The sequence below is a fragment of the Pholis gunnellus genome (assembly GCF_910591455.1).
Source record: "Pholis gunnellus genome assembly, chromosome: 7".
In the NCBI taxonomy this organism is placed as follows: domain Eukaryota; kingdom Metazoa; phylum Chordata; class Actinopteri; order Perciformes; family Pholidae; genus Pholis; species Pholis gunnellus.
Genome location: NC_136533.1, coordinates 26,158,119 through 26,182,127, shown reverse-complemented (window position 1 = coordinate 26,182,127; position 24,009 = coordinate 26,158,119). Strand labels below are relative to the sequence as shown.

The window sequence follows — 24,009 nt, the reverse complement described above, 5'->3', positions numbered from 1 at the left end:
CAAAATGCACAACTCCTAGCATTATTTATGGTTTGTGTTGACAGATTGGAATTTAAAGGGGACATATCATGCTCCTTTTCAGGTTCATACTTGTATTGTGGGTTTCTACTAGAACATGTTCACACATCATTTTCATGTCTGTCTGAATATACCTGTTTTCACCCTCAGTCTGAAACACTCTGTCTCTTTCAAGGTGCAGTAGGTAACTTGTAGGCTCACCAGGCTCCTCTTAGTGCTCCTAATCACATTTACACTTTTCCTTTTTTTCTCTTTTAGCTAAACAGAACAATAAAATATGTGTCTGAAGACATTACAGGGGAGAAAATGGCAATCTTGATTCATCTTTGATCGGCGCTGCCTAGTTTCACAGACTGATCAGAGTTCACAAGCTTCATGAGCAGTGATTGATGCATTGTTACAAATCCCACTGCTTTTCTTGGCAAGACCCGCTCTGTGTAGCTGGTTGAGGTAGAGATGATTGGTTAGGGTTAAGCATTGACCTTGAGTACTTAGGGTCAGGATGGCCAATTGGTCACGGCATAGGACACGAACAAATCGGGTTACGAGTATCTCAGCAAGCATGGACGCCTGGTCAATCCTAGCGAGTGAATGCTGCACAGGGGGGGTCTTGCCAAAAAAAGAAGTGGGATTCATAATAAGCTGCGGTGGAGACTCACTGACTCTGATTGGCCTTTTCCTTCAGGCACGGTGGAATCTAAATGCCATAAGGCGAACTAAAAGATTATCTGTCTCATGAACTACTGTCAGGATACAGTTGAGCTAATATGAATTAAAAAACCATCTAAAACATTAGAAATGTCTACTAGCTTCTGTACTTACATTAAATTTGACATTGAGTCAAATTGGGAGGGTGATAATCCAAATAGCTTTACGGCACAAAGCAAGCAGAGGTTCAGGTGATGGCAGAATATCGCAGAAGCAAACAGCCAAACAAATTCTAATATTTGTAATTATTCATTTTGGGAGAAATAAACTGAACATAAAAAACTGACAATCTTTAAGGAATTGTGCATTAAGTGGATTTAATTAGAAGAAGTGCAAATTATATAAAGCGCAGTGATTCAAATATGTGTGTGTGTGTGTGTGTGTCACCTTTTGTGGTAGATGCAGAGGCACGGCAGTCTGGCTATGGTGTCCCCTTGCTGCAGTTCCTCTAGACAGATCACACACTCACCAGCATCCCTCGCCAGCACATCATCTAAAGTGGCAGTCACACACACACACACACACACACACACACACACACACACACACACACACACACACACACACACACACACACGCGCACACACACACACAGCAGAGCACATATCAGTATGCACCAAAGAAAGCGACAATTTCAGACTCTGACAGCATATCAAACACAGCAGAGAGCAGTACGGTTGGTGCATTACACACAGTGGTTCGTTTCTGCTTGTACCAATGAAAATGCACAAGGAGGAGTTTTAGGATGAATTAGGAGCCTTGAATCTGTTTCCACTGTAGAAAATATTGCCCATCATGCGAAACTAACCACTGAATATTATTATTTCTACTTATTGTAATGAAGGCATGCCCTTAGAGTATCGGATGGTTTGGTGGTTTATGTCTCAAATGTGTTTGTATTTTTTCATAGGAGAGATTTTACATTCTTTCAGATGTAGTTAAGGCTGAGCTGGGAAGAAAGAAAAACAAAATAACGCAATATGGCAAATAATGAATAAGGATTAAGATAAATATAATATTTTTAAAAAGTTATATAAATAAAAACACACATACACATGTGTATGCGTTCCAGGCTGCCATGTTTCCTCTGACAAATGTATTCCTAGACCACATTCCCAAACTACTTTGATGCTAAAGTAGGAAGGGTTTTTGATCATTTGTATTCTGATGTAAATAATAGATCGTTGCCATAGGAACCAAAACCAAGAAAGCGTGCACTTTATGCATATGATGTCATTAAACACTGAATAAACGCACTGTTTACAACATAAAACCATGGATGTCTGAACCTGAAATAATGAGATCGTATAGTACGACGTGTTATCTCACAACACCTCATGTCACATCTGTCACCGTGGAGCACAGCTACAAAGACCCTGCAGCCCGGCTGATGCTCCACTTTGGGATTGGCTGGAAAGCTCAGCTTCTAATCCAACGTGAGTCAATTAAGAGCCAAACTGGTCGCAGATTCTCACCAATTATCTGCTTGTTTTCTTTCTTTTTTGCTTGTCAACTTTTGGTGCTGAAACGACCAGGTGAATTTGACTGCTTCAACTGCTCGTCTGTTCACTCATGGTGGGTATTCAATTATATTCAAAACGTGTTATTCCTTATGTTAGAGGCGAAACATCGAACCACACAAAAATACAGCAATTCATTCAAACAAATAAGAACAACATGAAAACAAAATATGAGTGTAAAGATTTAAGAAAACATAAAAGTTGCCTCATGGCTTCTGGAATAAAACTAAACTACATGCAGGTAATCTAAATGACATTTCTGATGCCATTCGCCTGAAAGGACATGTGTGGGGTCATTGATAATAATTTGCTGCTTTTTGAGGATTTGATGTCTGTGATTTTTGAGCTGAGGTTTATGACACCTTGTAATTGATTTCTTTTGACAAAGGGATGTAAACCAGCAACTGAAAATGTTCAAATACTTTCTATAAAATAGGTGTAAAACCTGATGAGTGTCAATATTCTCTGATCTACTCCTATCAGTAGTTTACTTTACTGAGGCAGCCATGAATAAGTTTTCTTTTGGGAAATTATAATTTCTAAAGTTTTGGATGCATTTAAAACCAAACAGGATCTTCGGAACTATGGGCCTGTGTGATTAATCTGACTGACTTTTTACAATATGCTGATTTTCATTTTTTCGTTTACAATTCACTGTATATAAGTTAGTTAGTGCAGATTAGGGGTGTAACGGATCACGGATCGATCCGTGATCGGTTCGGATCACACCTCACGGTTCGGATCACACCTCACGGTTCGGCACACTTGTTAACCGCGGATTAATTAGGGCCCGAGCAACCGACAACGTCGGGCCAGCGAGGCCCTATTGAAATTCGAACACACATAGTAAATCGGACGCATATTTCGGGGACTTGCCATACTCGAAAACTCACCAAACTTTGCACACTTGTCAGGCCTGGTGAATATAGCCATCTGATATAGGTTGCATATTTGTGTATAAAAAAAATGTCTCTCTAGCGCCCCTTACCAGTTGGACCGGTGACGCCCCTTGGCCAGTATGTCCGATTTACTTGAAATTCAACACACATGTCCAAATCCGCTAGATCTTAAAAAAAAAGCCTCTCCCGCCCCTAAGCTCCGCCCACTTAGATTTTCCACCATCTTGAATTTAGTGAAAAACACATTTTTGCGAACTCCTCCTACATGCTGGGTCCGATTGCTACCAAATTTGCTGTGGATCATTATTGGGTGTAGATCACACAAAAATATCAAAAGCTCTTTGATATCTCTTAGCGTTTACAAGATACGGACCAATGAATGTTTAGGGGCTTGGCTTGTACATCAATACACATAAATTCGCAACATTTTAAGCATATGTGCACATCACATCCTGTAACATACTCTTTTTTTGCATTCAACCCCTAGGGGGTGCTACAGTAAGCCCGCGAAGTTGTGCTTTTTGTCACTTTTTTCATTTTTTAGCCTTCGTACTTTAACAAACTCCTCCTACAGAATTTATGCGATCAACTTAAACTTTTGTCAGGATGCTCTTAAGACCTTTGTGATTAAAAGTTACCAAAAACTAGAGTTTTCGTGGAAGAACCTTGACGTGGCGTGGCGGCCATTTTGCCTCATTGTTTATGAAAAAATAAGTTGTTATAATGTAACTCCAAGGTACATTATCCAATCTGCACAAAACATATTATGTATGTTAGTACTTCAAGCTTGAGCATACTTCAATTGAAAAAATTAAATAACTTATAGCGCCACCTACTGGCAAAAGGAAATGCCATATTTTATACTTTTATTTACTCCTCCTAGCCAGTTCAAAAGAGCAGCGCCGGGGCTACGCTTGACGTACATGTATGAAACTTGGTCAGAACATGTATCACACAGAGACTTAAAAATAAGTCTCTTGGGACCATGCTCTCAACTGTACCGGAAGTTGGCCATTTTGATTTTTGTGTCATTTTTCCATAACTTTTGGCCTATTTCTAGTCACTATACTTTAACGAAATCCTCCTAGGGACTTTGTCTGATCCTCTTGAAATTTGGTCAGTACAATCTCAAGACAGTTGTGATTAAAAGTTATCAAAAGCTTTACGTTTGACGGAATGGCTTAGCCGTAGCGGGCGGCTACTTTACGTGATTCCACATGAAAAAAGCTGATGCAACTCAGCTGGACTTGTTCCAAACGGTCCCAAACTTCCCATGCTTGATAACACTCATAGCCTGAGGATGTCTACAAGCTAATTTTCACAAATGCTCACAGCGCCACCTGCTGGCGAAAGATCATTTGCATTTTCTGACAAACACCATCCGAATTACATGACTTTTACACTATGTAGTGTACACTTGAAATAGAGCTACAGCGCTTCTTCTGTAGACAAGAAGTACTTAACTATTTGCAAAGCATAATTTCCAGCATCAGGCGGTCCACACAGGATTAAAAACGTCTCACGAGCGGACGTGCTGTCCAACAGTCGCGGAGTTTTCGGACGTGCAGGCCGGTGTCCCGCCGGCACCCCTGACGTGCTGGAGGATGCGAGGGCCCGTTCATCGCTGATCGCAGCTTTAATTGAGATTTTAATTTTTTTTTACAGTTTTATCAATTATAGTGTGTAATAAAGTTGTACTGCTGCTGTTCCTTTTCAAGTAACAAGTCCCCGAATATCAATGCAGAGTGTTCGTGAAGAGATATAAAGCAGTAGTGTGTTCACGTGAACGGAGCGTGAAGCATTTAATGGTGAGTCACGGCGAGCAGAGGAACAGAGGAGCTTCAGAAGCTCCCGACGCCATTTAAGTCGCACATTTGGGAGTATTTTGTCTTCCCTGTAACTTATAATGACATGATAAGGGTGGTGGACAAAAGCGTTACGGTATGTAGGCATTGTTTAAAGAGAAAAACATACGATAACGGCTGACTGTGACGGTTCACTTCATCACGGCGGAGTGGTAGATTCATAGTCTGGTGTTGTAGACACGCCCCCTCTGTGAGAGTCACACAGACACATACCTGGTGCAGGTGCTGACAGAAGCAGTAGAGTGGAAGCTAGACAGGCCCAATAGCAATATCCCAGTCACCACAGAAAGGTCGACCCTCTCCCCAGACAATGTAGATATTCTCATCTTTTTGAAAATAATGTCACAGTAATGGTAAACATTATTGCAGTGTATTTGAATGACTTAACCTGACAGGAAGTAAACATAGACCCACGTTGTTGCGGAGCAGTTCAGTTCAGTTGAAACAGTGGAAGCTAGCTCACTGGCTGTTTCTTTTTTTCAATATTGATCAAAGGACGAGGGTCTCAACTTACCTCATGTTGCACTTAAACTTAACAGAATTGAGGATTCTTGAATGTTTTTTTTTGTTTTCATGTAAGACTATAGTCCAAAGTTCTTTGCTTTAAGTGTTCTTGAAGTTCTTTAATTAATAAATGGATAGAAAAGTTATATTTGTCTCCTCCCCTTGCTGATCCGAACCGTGACTCAAGAACCGTGATCCGAACCGAACCGTGAGGTTTGTGATCCGTTGCACCCCTAATGCAGATACACAAAGCGACGCAGGTATACGTCATCAGAAAGTGTCATAAACAGTTGTTAGCTCATGAGATGAGCTTTAAAAGTATAGCAGCAATCGAGGTGAAAGTTTAAATAATTTGAACTTTGAGCACAATTTTGAGTTGTACGCCACGCCAAGGGTAGTGCTTCTCCCTAGTTGGGCGCCACCGCTCTGCTAATTGGAAAACAAGGGCACTGCCAGCGCAAAGTGGTTTTACTGCTGATCTAGGGCGAGGCGATATGGCCATAATCTTCTATCCGGATATAGGTCATTTCATATATGTATACCAATATATCACAATATAGCATGTTTCTGGTATTCCAATGAATAAATAGTCTATATGGAATATCCACATGGTTTTGTATAATCTTGTGTGAATTAAATACTTGACACACTTAAAAATAATCTGATTTCTGAGAAATTTTGAGAAACTTGCTTGTTTTTATCAGTTTAGACGATGTAATTGTCTCACGATATCTCAATATATTATTTCATCAAAATATGATACCATTGATTGATGATAAATGATCATATTGAATATGCAGGAATTGGACAAATTTAAGTTTTGACCTGATGATGCTGGATTCATCTTATGGGGACCATGAATGTCTGCACAAATTTAATGAAAATACATCAATAGTTTTTAGAGATATTTCAACCTCGACCACTATGTGGGACCAACAGACCAGCATTGCTATTGCCATTATCGCTTTGAATGTAAAACTGTATCCGCAAAATTATCACTAACAACAGTTGGCAAATAAATCACAGTATAAAGTCTCTTGAAATGCTAAAATCAAGTGAAGTAACAGAATTTAAGGACAGCTCTAGAAGAAATGCATCCAGCTTTGAGGATGTGCCAGAATGATAGTGGACAATTTTTCCTGTCTGTCAAATGAAATATATGCTGTCCAAAGACATTATTCGAGCAAAGGAAACTGCAGTTACAAAAAAAATGCTGCTTGAATATGGCTGGCTGGCTGGCTGGCTGGCTGGACGGACGGACGGACGGACGGACAGACAGACAGACGGACGGACTGACTGACTTCGGCTTATTTGTGTTGTACAGTCAGGTAGCTTTGTGTAGTCCATGACGTCCAGCCAACTGTTGACAAAGCAACAGCGGGTGCCGGACATTTGATTCTCTGTTTGGGCTTTTGTTTTCTTTAACAAAGCAGGAATTATGGTCTGGCGAAATGGGCTTGTGAATGAGTAGTGTCACGGGGCTCAATACATTAAGCATGTTCGTACAGCCTGGTTTTCCACTCCAGAGTAGGGTCTCATATCCGCGGCTATAAATATACCTTTAGCCCTGTTCGAATCAATAGGGAACAGCTAACTATACGCTTCGGGGAGAGTTTGTAGCATGTGTGCTGCTGTTGGTTTTCCTGGTAAGCTACAGTAGTTTAGCATAGCGTTCCTCCCAGAACATACGTGCCTCACTGGAGTAGAATGTTGTTCTTCCATGGTGGGAGTGTCAGACAGCTCGTTGCCTGTTACGTCGGGTGATTTGCCTCGTTGAGCGCATTATATTTCCCACAATTTAAGCTTCTGTATTTTCCAAATGCAATAGTATTATTCAAATGTATTGTTCGGTTCAAATCGAACGGTTCAATACGAATACGTGTATTGTTACACCCCTAATAGATAGATAGATAGATAGATAGGTAGATAGATAGGTAGATAGATAGATCGATAGATAGACTATGGGGCAGATAAGGAGAGGGGGGTAGACTGTGCGATGGAATAGGAGACAGAAGACATATGCTCTGAATGCAAATCAGCTTAGTTCCTCAACAAACTCCCATAACCCCACTGTCCTCCCTCCCTCCCTCAATCTCTGTCTCCTCTTCTGACCCCGTCCTTTATTCTATTGTTCACAGTAGCTCAGCCCCCACCCCAGCCCCGAAAACACCCAGCATCTCTCTGCTGCGGATTAAATTCCAGGATTCTACATATACACTGTCTGATGACAATACAGCAGCTCTACTCCTCCTCTTCCCCAGATTTGCTGAGCAAATAAATCCAACCAGGAAACACTCAGAGATTAATCACCTCCCAAACATGTCTGCATTAGACTGTGAGTGCAAAGTGCATTAAGTCTAAAGTCCACATCAGAAGAAAGCTCTTGTAATCAAGTGAAGAGGGTTGTTCAATCGTGTTTCTTTCACCTGTGAAATAAAAAAAACTCATCACAGTCCCGCCTCGTCCAAAACTCTTCACACCTGCAGTTACGAAATGCACCTGCGAAGCTGTTAACTGGACCAGAGAGGAGTATATAACCCAAGTTCGAGCTAACCTCCACTGACTCACAGTGAATTTTAGCTGATATGAGATTTTATTAATAATCTATAAATCCGTTTAAGATCTTGAAGCTACATTAGTGAGTTTTTAACCCCTTATGTGGCAGCGTCGGACGCAATATCCAGCTGAATCTAGGTTGATGCAGTACAATAACATACTGTACTACACTAGAGAACAAACTGAAACTCGTTAGTCCATGCCCTCTATAACTACACATAGAAGTGTTTTCTGATCTGATGCCACTGTTGGGAAAGAAAAGGAGCGTGTTTGAGTTATCAGCAAATATGAAAAACTAAATTATTGACATCAATAGAATTATTAATGTCAGTAAGATTATTAACAATTATTAACAATAACGGGGCACCAGGGACCAAGAACCAAAGTTTCGCACGTGACCATGTCTCGCAAGACCACAAAATGGCGCAAGACTCAAATGGCAAGAGACATTGTGTTGTCTCCACGTGTCTGAAGTAGTTAGCTAAACCCGGATATACATGTAGCTTAACGCTATATGTGTGTGTTAGTAGAAGAAGAGAGAAAGCAAAGAAAACAAAACAGATCTTCACCACCGCGGTGAAATACGAAGATTGTTATCTCATCACAGAAACCCGGCTGACGACCTTGGACTTGCCCAACCGCGGCTCTGATCTTTGAAACGATAAAATAACAAACTACCAACCCCACTAGCGGTGACTGAACTATCTCACTCACGATTGTAGCAGTATGAAATAGACAGTAATTTCTACATTAACGATCTCGGTCGTTAGTCTCTGCGTTTATTGAGCATACACATCATCACGTTATAACAAAACACAGTAACTTAAGCTAAAAACAAAGCAAATAAATGCACTAGACCTAAATCTGCCCAGACTCATTATGCCTGTTACAGTGAGATGAATTCTTAGCGGTCGATGTGGTCCTTCTGAGTTCCCCGGTTAAACTCAGGATCGTGAGCTCTGGCTGCGCCGCGATAACTCTCTCTGTGGCGGAGAGTTCCCTTCGGAAAATAAGGGTATTCTCCTTCCTTCTAACCGGCATAAAATGAAGCTAGCGTAAGTTCATGCAGGACATGGAAGTTATATGCCTCAGCTGTAACCAGCCGACAGCCAGCCGATTGAATCATAGCGTCCAATCGGCCACACACCAATCACAGCCCACTCTCACTCAAGGAGGTTTATTTAAATATGGCTTCCTCCTCACTGATTCATTCTACATCTATGCTGTTACAGACCGCACTGCTGGTGAAGCTTCGCCTCCTCCACCCCAGCCTCCACCTCTTTGTTAGTTCATCTTCTGGCAAATGGTTGAAATATATTTTAAAAATGTACCTCTGTCCTGTAAACCCAGGGGGGTTATTGCTCGGTGCTCCCGGTCTTAGCTCAGTAGCTGCTGTCTAATCCGGGGAGCATTCAAAGAGCGGAGCCATTATCGCCAAGTTTAACTGTATTCCATTTGTTGCAATAAATGGTTAAAATCTATAACGAGAGTGTTCCTGACTGAAGTCCACGTTAATGGGAGGAGAACGGAGTGTTATCCGTTCTCTGCCTCAGGTGCAAAAACAAAACATTTCCCTCGATTGGAGATCATTTTAGCTGAATTTCAGGAGCAGGACCACGCCTCAACCACTCCCCCACTTCCGGCCACACTCCTATAAATATCTACCCACTCTAAGCCTCGGCTTGTTCGCGCTTTCCGTATCCCACCCTCCCTCCCTCTTGTTAAACCATTTTACTTATGGTTATCATTTTTCATAATCATTATCCTTCCGTCCCACATGGAGACTGGGGGATCTGCAAGACCCGGGAGCCGCAGTGGATCCTCAACTAAGCCTTCCCCAAACGCTCCAATTAATCGTTGAAGGTTCGCCTTCGGCCGAGGCAGGGTCCTAGCTAGTGAATTAAAGACTGGCCTAGGTTCTCTTAAAAGCAGCAGAGCTGTGTTTCATGCTTCCTTGCCCGACGTGAGTCAGAGAGGAGAGCAACAAAGTTTCTGTGCCTCCTTGCAAGCGAATTGAATCGCGTGGAATGGCCAAGAGCTGGATGGTACAGAGAGTTTTGTTGTTTCAGGGCCAGCAGGGCTGCACCACAGGGGGTCCAGGGGTGTCCGTGGCTGTTTGTCCAATGGGATCGCAGTGTTGTTTTATTGATTTCGCATTTAAGGCCATGTGAAACATTCCTTGGAGCTTGCTGTTATCTTCAGACTGAGATCAGGCTGCAGACCTGTCTGCAGGCCCAGCTCAGATCCCTTTGTTGAAGAGCACATAGTCAGAGCCAAGTCTTTGTCAGACCCCAACATCACTATCAGCAGGACATCATTTATTTGGCTGTGCCTTCCAGAACAACTAAATCTATTCAACAATGTTAGAACGCTATGGTTGATGTTTGTTTAGGTTCCTTTGCTAAAACTTAGTCCGCAGTTACACTTGTCTTTACAATGCAAATTTTGTCATCCGATCATGCCAGGATGCGTTAACTGTCAAATCTGGACACTCCAAGATCAGATCACATGCCGAGGTGGCAACCCTCACATTGAGTTGGGATCTCAGTTAGGTGTGGAAAACATGTGGGCTCAATCCAGACAATTTGTCAAACATAGGTCTCATCATCTTCCTCCCACACGGGAGAGCAAAGGGAAGACAAGAGGAAAACCGGGACTGTCTGAGTCCTGTTGATACCCAAGATTTCCTGACTTTGCTGATTCAAAATAAAAACATTTTAAACAACAAAATAACGGAGGACTTTTATTGTGAAAATGTTATAGGAAATTTTGAATAACACAAGTATCCTAATACTGCAGGGAGGAAGATAATAGAAAATAACAAGGGACTTTTATTTGGTGTCTATCCACTGTTTTACAGCCGCTTCTTTGACCACTAAATGTATTAGATCACCATCGAATCAGGCAAGTCACACTGTAAACACACAAGGACACAGCTGAGTTTGAATTGAAAAGTGTAGCCTTGTCCTTACTCTGTTCTCCAGTCCTAATTACTGAGTCTGAAAAGACTGATGCTGCCATTCTTCTTGGGAGGACAGTCTCTGTTTTGTCTCTTCTTAGTCTGTCTTGAAGGTTGCGTAGGAGATAAATGGGGCCATTAAAATTAAAAGTGTTTGGCATTAAAGCACTCTAAAGCGTGATTGGACTGATTTGTTAAGGAGGGCGCTAGAGGAACATTTAACATGAAGATACTTGACCCTCTGGGGAGCATGAACATGCTCAGTAAGTTTCATTGCAATTCGTCTGTTTCTTGTCCTCAGCCAATTTTGGCCTTCTAAGGTTACTTAGGAAAGGACAGAAGGGCATTAGGGTTTATCCTCTGGGAACCATGAATATGTCATAGCAATCGAAAAAGTAGTTGCCAAGATACGGTAGAGTTGGACGGACAAATGAACAGATAAATGGACTGACATTTACATCGTTAGGCCACTAGCAAAGAATGTAAATACACTGAATATTCAACCTGATCTCATTCCTACTCGTCATATTTTTCCGCTTGAAGTGGCAGCCTTTTGTGTCGTATCTTGATGCTAAAGGTTTGCACATGGTTAATGGAAATGGCGTTTATGAATATGTGTGCCTGGACGCCGTCTTCTACTGCGACTACAACGCCAGTGTGTGTCCGCTTACACCGGAGAAATGTAAGAAAATAAAGTAGTGTAGTGGACTTAAGGACTGTAGGACTGGTGGTGGAGGGTTAAGTGATTAGGTTATAGGGCTCACAGGGATAGCACTGATGCTGCTCAGGTTAAGGGTGACGGGTTCCCTTTTAGGTTGGGGGTTAAAGGTGAGAGGAAGTCAGTCTTTTAAGATGTCATGATTTTGGGAGTTGAAATAAATGGTGACGTTTGCTGTACTTGTTTATTCCGGCGCTCCTACAGTAGTTTATTTATCTATTTTTAAAGCCAATTTCATTAAATTCATTCCCACTTTAACAAATACAAAAGGTCAAACAGACATCTGTAGAACATTAGTTACATTACAAAACATTACAATCCATCCGAAAACATGACCTGTCTTATAAATGTGTCTTGTAAAATTGTGTGAGAAATGGATTACTTAAAATCTAATGACTTATTTATTTAACTTCATTTTTATTTTGAAGTGCTCAAAAAACAGGAGGACTACCATTGAGTATATGATATTTTGCCAGTAGAATCAAATTGTTACAATACATTTAGTATATCAGTATTTGTGGTCGTACTCTCAGTCTCAAACATAATTTATACAGTATCAAGTGATATGCTACTTCAGTACACTTTGGGAACATATATTACTGGGACCGCTACAATTATTGCAGATTAACACTTAAAATCAAGGGATTCACATTATAGACACCACTGACTTTCCCTGTAACAACTAGGCCACAATTTAGCACGTCGACCATACACGGTTTAGGACAGTACACGTGCATGTGTGCACATGATCAGGATGGTACCACCTCCGCCTCATTTAAAGCCAGGAAAAACCCTGACATTATGTACATACTATACAGTATAATGTAATACCTATTATTTCATTTAGGATTATAACACATGTGCAGTGTGTAAAGTAGCCAAAGTCTTGTTCCATTAGTTTCTCTAACACAGTCCATGGTTGTGTCTGAAATCACTCACTCACCATAATCACTATAGTAGTCAACTATATTTACTGTCTGCTATTTCATTGAACTTGAGTGTTCTCCATATTGCTCAAAATGTCCACATCTCCACAATGTAACAAATTAAGTGTCCGTGACTCTTAGAACTTTTGGGTGACTGATGGGTGTTATTATTTTATTCTTTGGCCCTGATCACACCTAGATCAATCTCTAGAAACGCCGCGGCAACCTCCGGTTCTTCCGAGTGAAGCCAATGCGGAAGTGTCTTAAAACTCTACGTCTCTACGTCACTCCTCCGCATTCCAAATATGATAACTTCCTTTCATTGGTTGGGAAAAATAAAACATAGCAGCGGCTGCAACACACGACGGTGACGGCAAAATAGCTGAACTCGAGGCTTCAAAACGGCAGTCCACAAACCAATGGGTGCCGCCGCAAAGACTACGTCCACTTTTTATATGTAGTCTTATTCTACAAACTCGCGCCACTAGAAAAATGTTGTCCGCAAAATCCTTATCTTCCTATGGTACGCCGATTTTCTAGAATTTTTAGATGCGCACAAGCATGAAAATCTCCTCAAATTGGAGCTTGTCAATGTCACACTTGACCCAGGCCGCCAATCAAATCAAGGAAAAGGGGACTTTACTTCCTTACCACTGACTTCCTGTTTTGATGCCGATAGATGGTAGATGCCTGGCAATTCATATCTCATGTGATGTAGGGTACAGTAAGTGAGGAAGCGATTGAATCAATTTAATTGATTGAATTAGGAGAAATGGGATGAGTAATGTGCGGGTCTCTCAATCATCAGCACTCTCCTCACCTGCCCCGTTTACCTTCCTGATTTTCAGCTATCTCCCCCGGTTGCCGGCTCGCCAACAGACATTTGGCATCCAACACCTTCACATCAATTATGAGTTGGAGGAGTTGCAGAGCTTCTCTGAATCACAGCGCTCAGTTCCGTCTTTCTTGTCTCTTTCTGTGTCCTCCGTTGACCTGAGCTGCAGGAGGCAGAGTGTACGTTTCCCATTTCTCTCTCTCTCACACTCACACATAGTCTTTCTTTCTGAGTCCCTATGCAGCCCTTCTGACTTCTCTGAGTGTATCTGGTGCCCCTCTCCCTCTCTGTGCGAGGGGGCTATAATTAGTGGGAGGCATTAAAATATCATCATGCAAAGTCGAATCCCAGAAAAGATCCAGTGGTCAGCTCATGTGTGCTACCTGTAACCCTAAATGGCACGTGGTGCAAACAAATTGATAAGCACGCGGACACAAATAACACATGTGGTTTGTGTGTTTTTATTAGATATAATACGTTTAGATTTATACAGGATTAAAGCTGCAATCTGTAAATGTACTGCTCATTCAGAGCGGCAAAGATGGGGCATTAGGTGTCAAGTTATTTCACGTAGTTGTCATTAGTGTGCAGTGAAAATGTGAAATCACATCTTATGGATAAAATAAACGTTATGGATTTGAACTTTACTATTTGAACTTTACTATAATATCTACTATATCTTTTCTCTCCTAACGTGTCATTTAGAGCAGGGGTTTACAACAACTAACTTTATAGTGATCAACTAATAAATAATCCACGTAAAGCTAAGGTGGGTAATGTATTTTAGAAACCTTTTTTTGTTATATTTGTTGAAATTCTCTGTCTATCTACCTGCCGGTCTACATATCACACAACCTACCTGTCTACCTGTCTGTCTGTCTACCTGTCTATCGATCTGCCTGTCTATCTACCTGCCTGTCTACTTACCTACCAGTCTGTCTATCTGTCTGTCCGTCTGTCTGTGTCCATCTACCTGCCTGTCTACCTACCTGCATTCACTCATTGCTCGTCATTGGAGTTTTCCAAAAGTGGCCATATTGATAGCTGTGAGTACTAACAGCAGCCATATTGGTTGTTTACGTTCCTAATGATAATTTTGGGGGAGGGGCTTTGGAAGGAGGCCTGATGGGACGTGCTGTCAGTGTTGAGGATTTGGAGACTAGATTTAGCGACTTTTAGAGCTAGTGCTGCTAGCTACTTTCATTGGAAAACAGTTGGCAGCACTGGTTTGGGTTTTTAAATTGGATTATTATTTTTAAATCTAGCAAACTCTTACTGGTTTCTCCAATGTTAGCGACCCATGCATTAAATGATTGAACCAGTCAAACAGCAGAGAACTCCAGTGATCTAGTAACACTTCCACCAAGCTGGGATACTTGTGAAAGACAGATTTTAACAGCCAAAATTAATGGTGAGATATCCTGACTTTTAGTCTCTAGTACGGGCTCCAAATTGCATAACCTGCACCAGCTGCAAGGCTTTCACCATTAAGTACGTTATAAATGCAGGTTTGCCATCTCAACTAAGAACATCCAAATTAATCATCAGTTTTGTTGCCTAAACCTAACTAAGTATTTCACAATCTGTTCCCAAACTAAAGTAGTCTTGTTGCCTTAAACATAACTGAGTTGTTTCCTGGAAAGTTGGAAGTTCATTTTGAAAAGACGGTTTGCACGTTAGGCGCTGAAATTGACACGTGCCGCAGATGAAAAATGAGGAGTAACTTTTTGTCAGATATCATACGAACCGTTGTACGAGGATACGTTGAATGATGACATATTTGGGCTTTTCCATTCTTTTAGATTCCTGCATCTATTGCACAGTAAATGAGCGATGACCTTGCTCAGAGATGTGTTGACGCGCGACAGTTAGCGGGCCCGGTTGATTGACAATGGACACCTTAGCATGCTGGGAAACAAGATAAGCTGCAGCTCGGCCCGTTTTGTGGTTCTCAAAAACCCATGAGAGAGAGAGGTAGAGGGAGGGAGGGGAAAAAGACGGAGAGAAATTACAGAGAGATTACACGGCGGGAACAGAGCATGACAGACAGACGGACTCACGGAGGACAGAGGGAGAACGAGAGTAATTTGCTGGAAATAAAGAGTGACAGGACAGACGGAGCCGTAGAAAAAAAAGAAGAGAGGAATTATGGGAGTCCTTCTCCTTTTACCCTCTCTCCTCATCCGTTATCAGCCATCAGGGTGCTCCATCACTCTGGATTCCCATCTTCCCTAAGACAGTTTCACTCTCATCTCTCTGTCTCTGTCACTCTCTCCTCGTTCCGCTCACGGTCTGAGTCCGGCTGCAGGCGTGAAACTTACATTATTTTTTACTGCGCTGGCCTCATGGACCCAGTCAAATGCTGTCTGTGGAGCTGTAAAATAACTCCCCACCTCTTCTTCCCTCTGATGACTTTACATGATTTAATCTGTGTGGTTATTACCATGAGACACACAGCATGTGCACCCACACACACGCACACACACACACACACACACACACACATAGACTTCTACAAGGTGACCTTCAGGCTCCAGATCAGACAAACATGTGCCTAGACTTGAGTCAAACTAGCAACTTGTCAATCAACGAGTCACTAGAGTCATTGAGCAGATGCGGCTACAGTCAATCACGTGTCTCCAAGCCACCAGGAGGGGTCGTCACTAAAAACAGCCGCCTGCTCGAGTAAGTAAACAGTTGGGTGGAAGGTGTCTGCAGGAGTGTTAATCGCTCGTTTTGCTCTTTGTGTACATTTTTATTCCATTCATAAATAGCCCCATATGGTATTGGACACAGAGTAACTATAAACATGACTGATTTTTTGGGGAAATGTGAATCTTTATTTTTTTATACTTATGCTGAAGTGAGCAGAAATGGGCAACATTCACCACTGCGATGATTTGCTGGTTTTCTACACTTTTCAAATCAATATTTTGGGGCTTTTTTAGGCTCTGAGAAAGGTTAGTAGCAGCCTTATGTGTTCACATTTTTTAAATAGACTTAACACTTTTTTCTCAATGTTCTAGGGGACTGAAGGGACCGAATTCAAGGGGCCCCTTTTAAGAGAAGGGGCGTAACCCTGGTGACAAGAGGGGTTAAAGGGTAGCAGGAAGTGAATTTGTGGGATGTGTGTATGGATGGAAATAAACGGCCACAAGGTGCAGCCAAAGGGAATACTCGCCTCTTCGTTTGTTTCCACGCTCCTACAATGTAATAATTTCTACTGGCCAGGGAGAGAATCCACATTAAAAAAAAACATTCTTAACTCTTGGCTACCGAGGGAGGACCATTTGGTCCTCCAGCGAGACAGTTTAGCAAAGAGAGCGTCGTAGAATGCACTTTTCAGAAACTAATATAATGAATGGTACACACATGTCATATACCAGATTAAACAGCAACATCTGGGCAACACTACCATGCAAGTCATTTTGTACACACTCCAAACACAATTATACACAACTAATATAAGCAACTAGAAGATGTACCACAATATCACGTATTTGTCGCCATGACTCGGCAAACTACCACTCCTGAGAAAGCTATGAACAAAAAGCTAACGGCTAACACGGACCACCAATAGATCGCAGAGAGATATCTTCAGAATTTCTCTCCGTGAAACCAGTACAGAGCTGTGAGCAAACAAACGCCAGAACAACAAATATGAAGGCAAATCACTGTCAAAATCCGAGAGCGCAAATGAGATCCATGCGCACGCGTATTTTACTTTGACGAGGGCTTTTATATCACTCCGCGAGCAAAATTCACTCCAGAAGCTTAAACCTGTTCGCTCGCGAAACTTTATTCTGCTCGCTCGTGAGTCTTTTAGCTGCTCGCTCACGAGTAGTTTTTCTTTTTGACAGTAAGTGGGCGGACCCAGTCTCCATTGTATCTCTACATCTAATTGGTTACAATGCTCGTCTTTGGATAAACCCGATATCACTGACACAGTGCCTTCAGTGCCTACGATACCTCATATCAGTAGAGACCTGACCAAACTATGTGTATAAATGTTATTTCGGAGTTCCTTTTTGTTGGTTCATTGCCGTTAAATCATAGCCAAATCAGTTTATGTTGTGTTCATACAGCTATGGTAAACAGCCGACGTGTGGCTTGCTAGACACAGTGAATACAGTTCGATGAAATCCACGGAGCTCCTCCGGACTATGTTATGAACCAGACATGACGGCATTTAGTTCCCCGTGATATCTGGGACCACAACACATACTAAGCAGAAATAGAGGTTATTTTTTCCACAGTTGATGGCAGACAGTTGAACGGCTATCAGGGCGATAAGCCGCGCTCCCTCACCGGCGCGTCCAGCGCGATTCACGCGAATGAACACAAATAGTCCCCCGGCGAGACCGGCGACGCGAATAACGCGAATAACGCGATTAACGCGGCGCGAATCGTGTTTGGTGTGAACACAGCATTACGCTGGCAGCCTCGTGCCCTCATTGTTTGTACCATATGGTTTACACACACATAGTTTGGTCCGGTCTCTACTGATATGAGGTATGTAGAGCTCTGGGTGAACATAGACGGCTACAATATTTATTTCCTGATTCAACAAAGCTGACAGTCTCGTGGGGAGGGGAGTGGGGAGCTGCACTCATGTGATTGGTTGAAAATGAGGCTGACATCTGATTGGCTACAGATAGGTTCACGTTGAAAAAAATGCATTTGCGAATCCAGCGACGGCAGAGCAGTCTCAAAATACCCACAAACAAATGTGTAGCAATCCACAAATAAATGCAGTGCGATCCACAAATAAATACATACAAATCCACAAATAAATACATACAAATCCACAAACAAATACATACAAATGCAGAAATATATTTGTGATTTTTTTTTACATTTATATAAATCGTAATTTATTTATTTGTGCATTGGAATGTATTTGTGAATTGTTCTGCGTGCATTTGTAAATCGAATATATTTGTGAATTGTTCTGTGTGCATTTGTGAATCTTTCTGTGTGCATTATTGAGACTGATGTGACCCCATAGGAATGTGCAGAGGCCTGTTGAATCGAGTTATTTGGGTTATATGTTATTCTATCTGCTTTGTTGTCATATCAATATATGTGACTGGTTCTTGTGAGTTTGTTCTTGTCATTGTGTTTACTACATTGATTTTGACTATATTGCCCGTTAATGACAAAGCATCCCGTCATGCGTGTATTCATGTATCTGCACTCTGCAGTTAGTGTATTTGTAGGTGTTGAGCTTCATGTAACATTTTATTTCACTTGTCAAATGTTGCAGTGTTATGTGAATATGCATTTTTATGCATCATAATAAGGTTATTAGGAGGTGGTTCAACTGTAGCAGGACAGCACTGAAGGCTCATACATAGACAATGTAATGAATGACTTAATGAATGAACAGCTCAGTTGTTTTTTATACATGAAGATGTAACTTTGATGTCATACTGTAAGCAAGGCACTATATTGCAATCACATTTTTTTCAAATCTAATTATAGGAAAATCGTCATAAGAGATGGGAACGTGTACATAATATTACTTTAAATGTGTTAACGTACATGCTATATCATAAAACACTCTTTGTATGATGGTAGCGCTGTTAGCGGTAGCATGGAGCCCAGTCATCCACCAGGGACACTTGGATGATTTTGTCATCTCAGCATTCATTGGTTGGTTAACCAACACGACAAATTCCCAAAAGTGTATGGTGCTCCTTTAGGATTCACTAAATAGCATTTCCCCAAAACATGAAATACACTACGGAGTAACAGATTAGTGGTCACAAAATCTAATCAGTCAAGTGGTGGTTTAATAACAGGCGGAGAGGAGAGACAGTAAGGGATGAGCTAACAGAGTAACACATATCAGCTGATCATCAGGTGATCAATACGGCAAAATAAAAGACCCTGACATGCCCAGCTCCCGCAGAACTACACACCACAGTGTTTCTCTGCATCACGTGGAAACCCAGAGAGACCGAGCTGAGCATCGATCTTCAAGGTTATTGATGGAAAACTATTTTTGTATGACATGCTAAACAAAATTGAAATATGCTAATTTGTGTTATGGAATCATACCACCAGCATCTGAGATCAGATTTTTGACAAGTAATATGGTGTAAAATAAGAAATGTCAGCATATTAAAGTTTTTAAAGTTGTTTTTGTTTTTGATTCATTTGTCAAATTAAATTAATAAAAAATGTAAAAGGTTAGACAGATTCAAGTGCCGTCATTTTTAAGCAATATGCAATGATTTACTCCGTTAAGTAAATTGTGTAGAAATGTAAAGAAGACACCTGGAAACCCTCCACTATGCATGCATTCAAATCCACTGTTGCATCTTTCTTCGGTTTGTCCTTCTCGTCCTCCCGACCTGAAAACTAGCGGTTGACTTCCTTGTGTGAATTGTTTCTATATTTGCACTAATTGCTGTATTTTTTGGGAACCAAACTGTACCCTTTGGTGGCATTCAGCCGTGATGTCTGTCTCTACTAATGCTATGTGTAAACTAATCCTACGACTTTTTATGATTTTTCCTTATTCCCCCTCATTCATATTTATCCTGTTTTAGAAGGTCTAGCTCAACAACATGCACCGGTCTGTAGACCCGCCCACCTCCTCGTGAATATTTATCAGCACAGCAGCATCGTCAGGAGACTTGGCATGTCGGGAATGCCCATGCGTACCAAAAAAAAATACCAAAGTATAAATCAGGGCCGTTATTAGCTCATTACTTTCCCACGTTCCACATCGAACCTTCTGTCTGATGAAGAAAATGTACCTACAGAAAGAGACAAAAGCCTTCCTTACCATTGTAGGAGAGGCGAGGCTTGCTTAGACACATGATGAAGTGAACTTCCATTTCATTTGACGCCACGGACTTGGAGCAGACAGGACACTTGAATCCTAGGAAGAAATACAGAGGACAGATGAGTGAAAAAAAATCTAATAAATACCTCTTAAATAAATGAATAACGATCATAAATATATTATATAATGTTAATATAATAATAAGAGCTGCATCATGATCTGTGATTTTAACCCAGTTGACAGCCTGCCCTACAACATCATTACAAAGCATATATATATGTATATATATATATATATATATATATATATATATTAGTGCTGGGCAAGTTAACGCAATATTATCGCATTAATTAATTAATGGCAACAATTATTATATCGCCCGTTAACGCAGTTTCTTTTTTATTATTAAGCGGACATTTTTAACACAACAATCGGCCAGCCGACCGCCGGCAGCAAGCGGTGAACAGCTGTGTTTGTGTGGCGTGTCTTCCTTCTCTTCCTGTTTCCTTCACCTACATTCCCCTGGGTCCCTCCATGTACAGCTTCTTATCACCCTCTATGTACCAACATACATTTATAACAAATGCCACACATATTATGGTAATCAGCGTTGCATGTCTGACCAAAATACCCAAAAAATAAATTATTCATTTAAATTCTTTTTTTAGAGTTTTTAAAGTGTTTTTGTTTGGAATTTGTATAATAAGCATATCATTTAGTTATCGCTACTGAGAATTTATCAAACTTAAAAAAAAAGAAAAAAACATGACTTAGATAGGTTTGCAGTTTTCAAGATGTATATTTCAAATTGCATCTCTTACACACATGAAGATAAAGTTGTGAACACCGGCTGAATATCTATTATCAGAATCATTATAACTGTATTTTAACTGCTACTGTGTAAAGGGAATACTGCTGTTAAAAAGAACCTTATTTGTTTAAAGTGTTTGTAAACCAAATGTTATTGCACTTTTGTTCATATAGCAGTACTTTAAAATTAAAAAAGTGTGAACCAAAACTCTAAAGACAACTAATGAAACAGCTATTAAATCAGTAAGGATTGTAGCTGCTACACTTTATACAAGCAAATGTTAAGTGAAGCAAGATCTAAAGGTCGGCACGATAATATGACATGAACACAGGCAACACAACATAAATGAAAGACGCCACTGTGACAAGGATCTTCTTCTGAATAGAAAACATTGCCCTTCAATATGGTGTGTGGTTGTGTTTGCATTTATCTTTTTACAGCTACTTTGCTGGGTTGCACTGTAACCTGTGAGTACAACCCAGTAAGTTAACTGGTGACTTTCAGCCGAATGCCTTCATGGTTGCTCGTAGCAATTTAGGAAATTATTTGCGTAAATTATAAAAACAGATGAGTATGTATTTAAAATCGCTAAAAGTAGAATTGAAGGTCATACGAGGAAACCTACATAATCGGTTGGTATTTTCAACAGCTGCCTTCACTACGAGCAACCACGTAGTTGCATTCGGCTGAGAGTCAGCAGTTAAACACCATTAACCAGCGCTAATGTTAGCTAGCAAGCTGAAGTTTGCCACTACTGTTGGAGAAGCTGTGATCTGCGCAGGTTCTAACCAGACTCTTAGACATTGTTGTAAAAATGTACGTTACATAAAAAGTAAAGGTAGAAGGTAGAAACTGCACACTTTTTAGGACAGCTTGCATTCAAACGCCATGTGACCATGACAACAGAACTCACCAAACTTTAAGGTAACTAACTAAAGATGTTGTGCCTCAACCTAACCCAACCTTAATGTTTTCTACTACACCCCCTGCCTCCTTCTCACCTCTCCCAACCGACCTCCCACCAGCACTGAGGATCTGCAAAGAGGATGTGAGTCGGCTTTTTCACAGACAGAAGATCAGGAAGGCACCAGGCCCAGACGGTGTGTCCGCCTCCTGCCTGAAAGTCTGTGCTGACCAGCTGGCCCCCATCTTCACACAGATCTTCAACCGATCACAGGAGCTGTGTGAAGTCCCCTCCTGCTTAAAACACTCCACGATCATTCCGGTACCCAAGAAATCCTCCATCACAGGATTAAATGACTACAGGCCCATCGCCCTGACATCTGTGGTCATGGTATCCTTTGAGAGACTGGTGTTGACCCACCTGAAGGGCATCACAGGGCCCCTGCTGGACACCCTGCAGTTTGCCTACAGGGCAAACAGGTCAGTGGATGATGCAGTCAACATGGGACTGCACTACATGCTGCAACACCTCGACTCCCCAAGGGACATATGCAAGGGTTCTGTTTGTGGACTTCAGCTCAGCGTTCAACACCATCATCCCAGAAATACTCAAACCCAAACTCTCCCAGCTCACTGTGCCAGCCTCCACCTGTCAGTGGATCACAAACTTCCTGACAGACAGGACTCAGCAGGTGAGGCTGGGAAAATTCACATCCAGCACCCGGACTATCAGCACTGGCGCCCCCCAGGGATGTGTGCTCTCCCCACTGCTCTTCTCCCTCTACACCAACGACTGCACCTCAGAGGACCCAACCGTTAAACTCCTGAAGTTCGCAGACGACACAACGGTCATCGGCCTCATCAGAGACGGTGACAAGTCTGCGTACAGACGGGAGGATGAACAGCTGGTCCTCTGGTGTGGTCAGAACAACCTGGAGCTAAACAAGCTCAAAACAGTGGAGATGACAGTGGACTTCAGGAGGAGCCCCCCAACACTGCCCCCCCTCACCATACTCAACAGCACTGTGTCTGCGGTGGAGACCTTCAGGTTTCTGGGATCCACAATCTCCCAGGACCTGAAGTGGGCCTCCAACATCGACACCATCAGGAAAAAGGCCCAGCAGAGGTTGTACTTCTTACGCCAGCTCAGGAAGTTCAACCTGCCTCAGGAGCTGCTGATTATTTTTTACTCCACCATCATCCAGTCTGTTCTCTGTTCTTCCATAACTGTGTGGTTTGGATCGGCCACCAAACAGGACAGAAACAGACTATAACGGATTATCAGGTCTGCAGAGCGAATCATTGGTTCCAGCCTGCCCTCCATCCTGGACTTGTACACCTCCAGAGTCAGGAAACAAGCAGGAAAGATCACTGCAGACCCTTCACACCCTGGACACAACCTGTTCCAACTCCTCTCCTCTGGTAGGTGCTACAGAGCACTGTACGCCAAAACCACCAAACACAGGAACAGCTTCTTTCTGCTGGCCGTCACGCTCATGAACAATTAATCAGCCATACTGCACTATTACCTATGGAAGCCCATTCTACCAGCAAAAAAAAAAAAACTTGTGGTGCATCCATCTGTAACCATATCACTGACCAGATGTTTCCAGTTGCTACAGAAAGTCAAAATTATGAGATAGAAAGTCAAAATTATGAGATACTTTAATAAAACAGTCATATAAACAGCTCTTCATAGGTTACCCTACATTTGACAAATAAATCTATTGTGAGTACATTGAAGACTTCTTTCAATGTGGCTTTACAACAGATGAAATACTTCAATTGCTTGATGTTGCACATGGATTGTACTGAGCAAACGCACCCTTGAATAGAATTTTAAGCAAGAAGCAGCTCTGGAGTATAAAGAATAAAACCAATGTGGCGGAGGTGGCGACCTTCAATAAACAGCAACTGGAAACATCTGGTTTTTGTTTTGTTTTTTGCTGGTAGAAAAAAAGTAAAAAAGAAATTATAATAATTTTTTTTAT

At 41.6% G+C, this 24,009-nt stretch overlaps 1 protein-coding gene across 1 annotated transcript in view; it reads right to left on the bottom strand.

Annotated features, from left to right (window-relative positions):
• znrf1 (zinc and ring finger 1) overlaps positions 1-24,009 on the bottom strand; it is a gene marked incomplete at both ends in the record, with an annotated part of 57,641 nt that overhangs the window by 1,235 nt on the left and 32,397 nt on the right. Inside the window, 2 exons of the mRNA XM_079162432.1 lie at positions 1,114-1,219; positions 20,305-20,400. Coding sequence (XP_079018558.1) covers positions 1,114-1,219; positions 20,305-20,400 — 202 coding nt within the window. The remainder of the gene's footprint in view (positions 1-1,113; positions 1,220-20,304; positions 20,401-24,009) is intronic.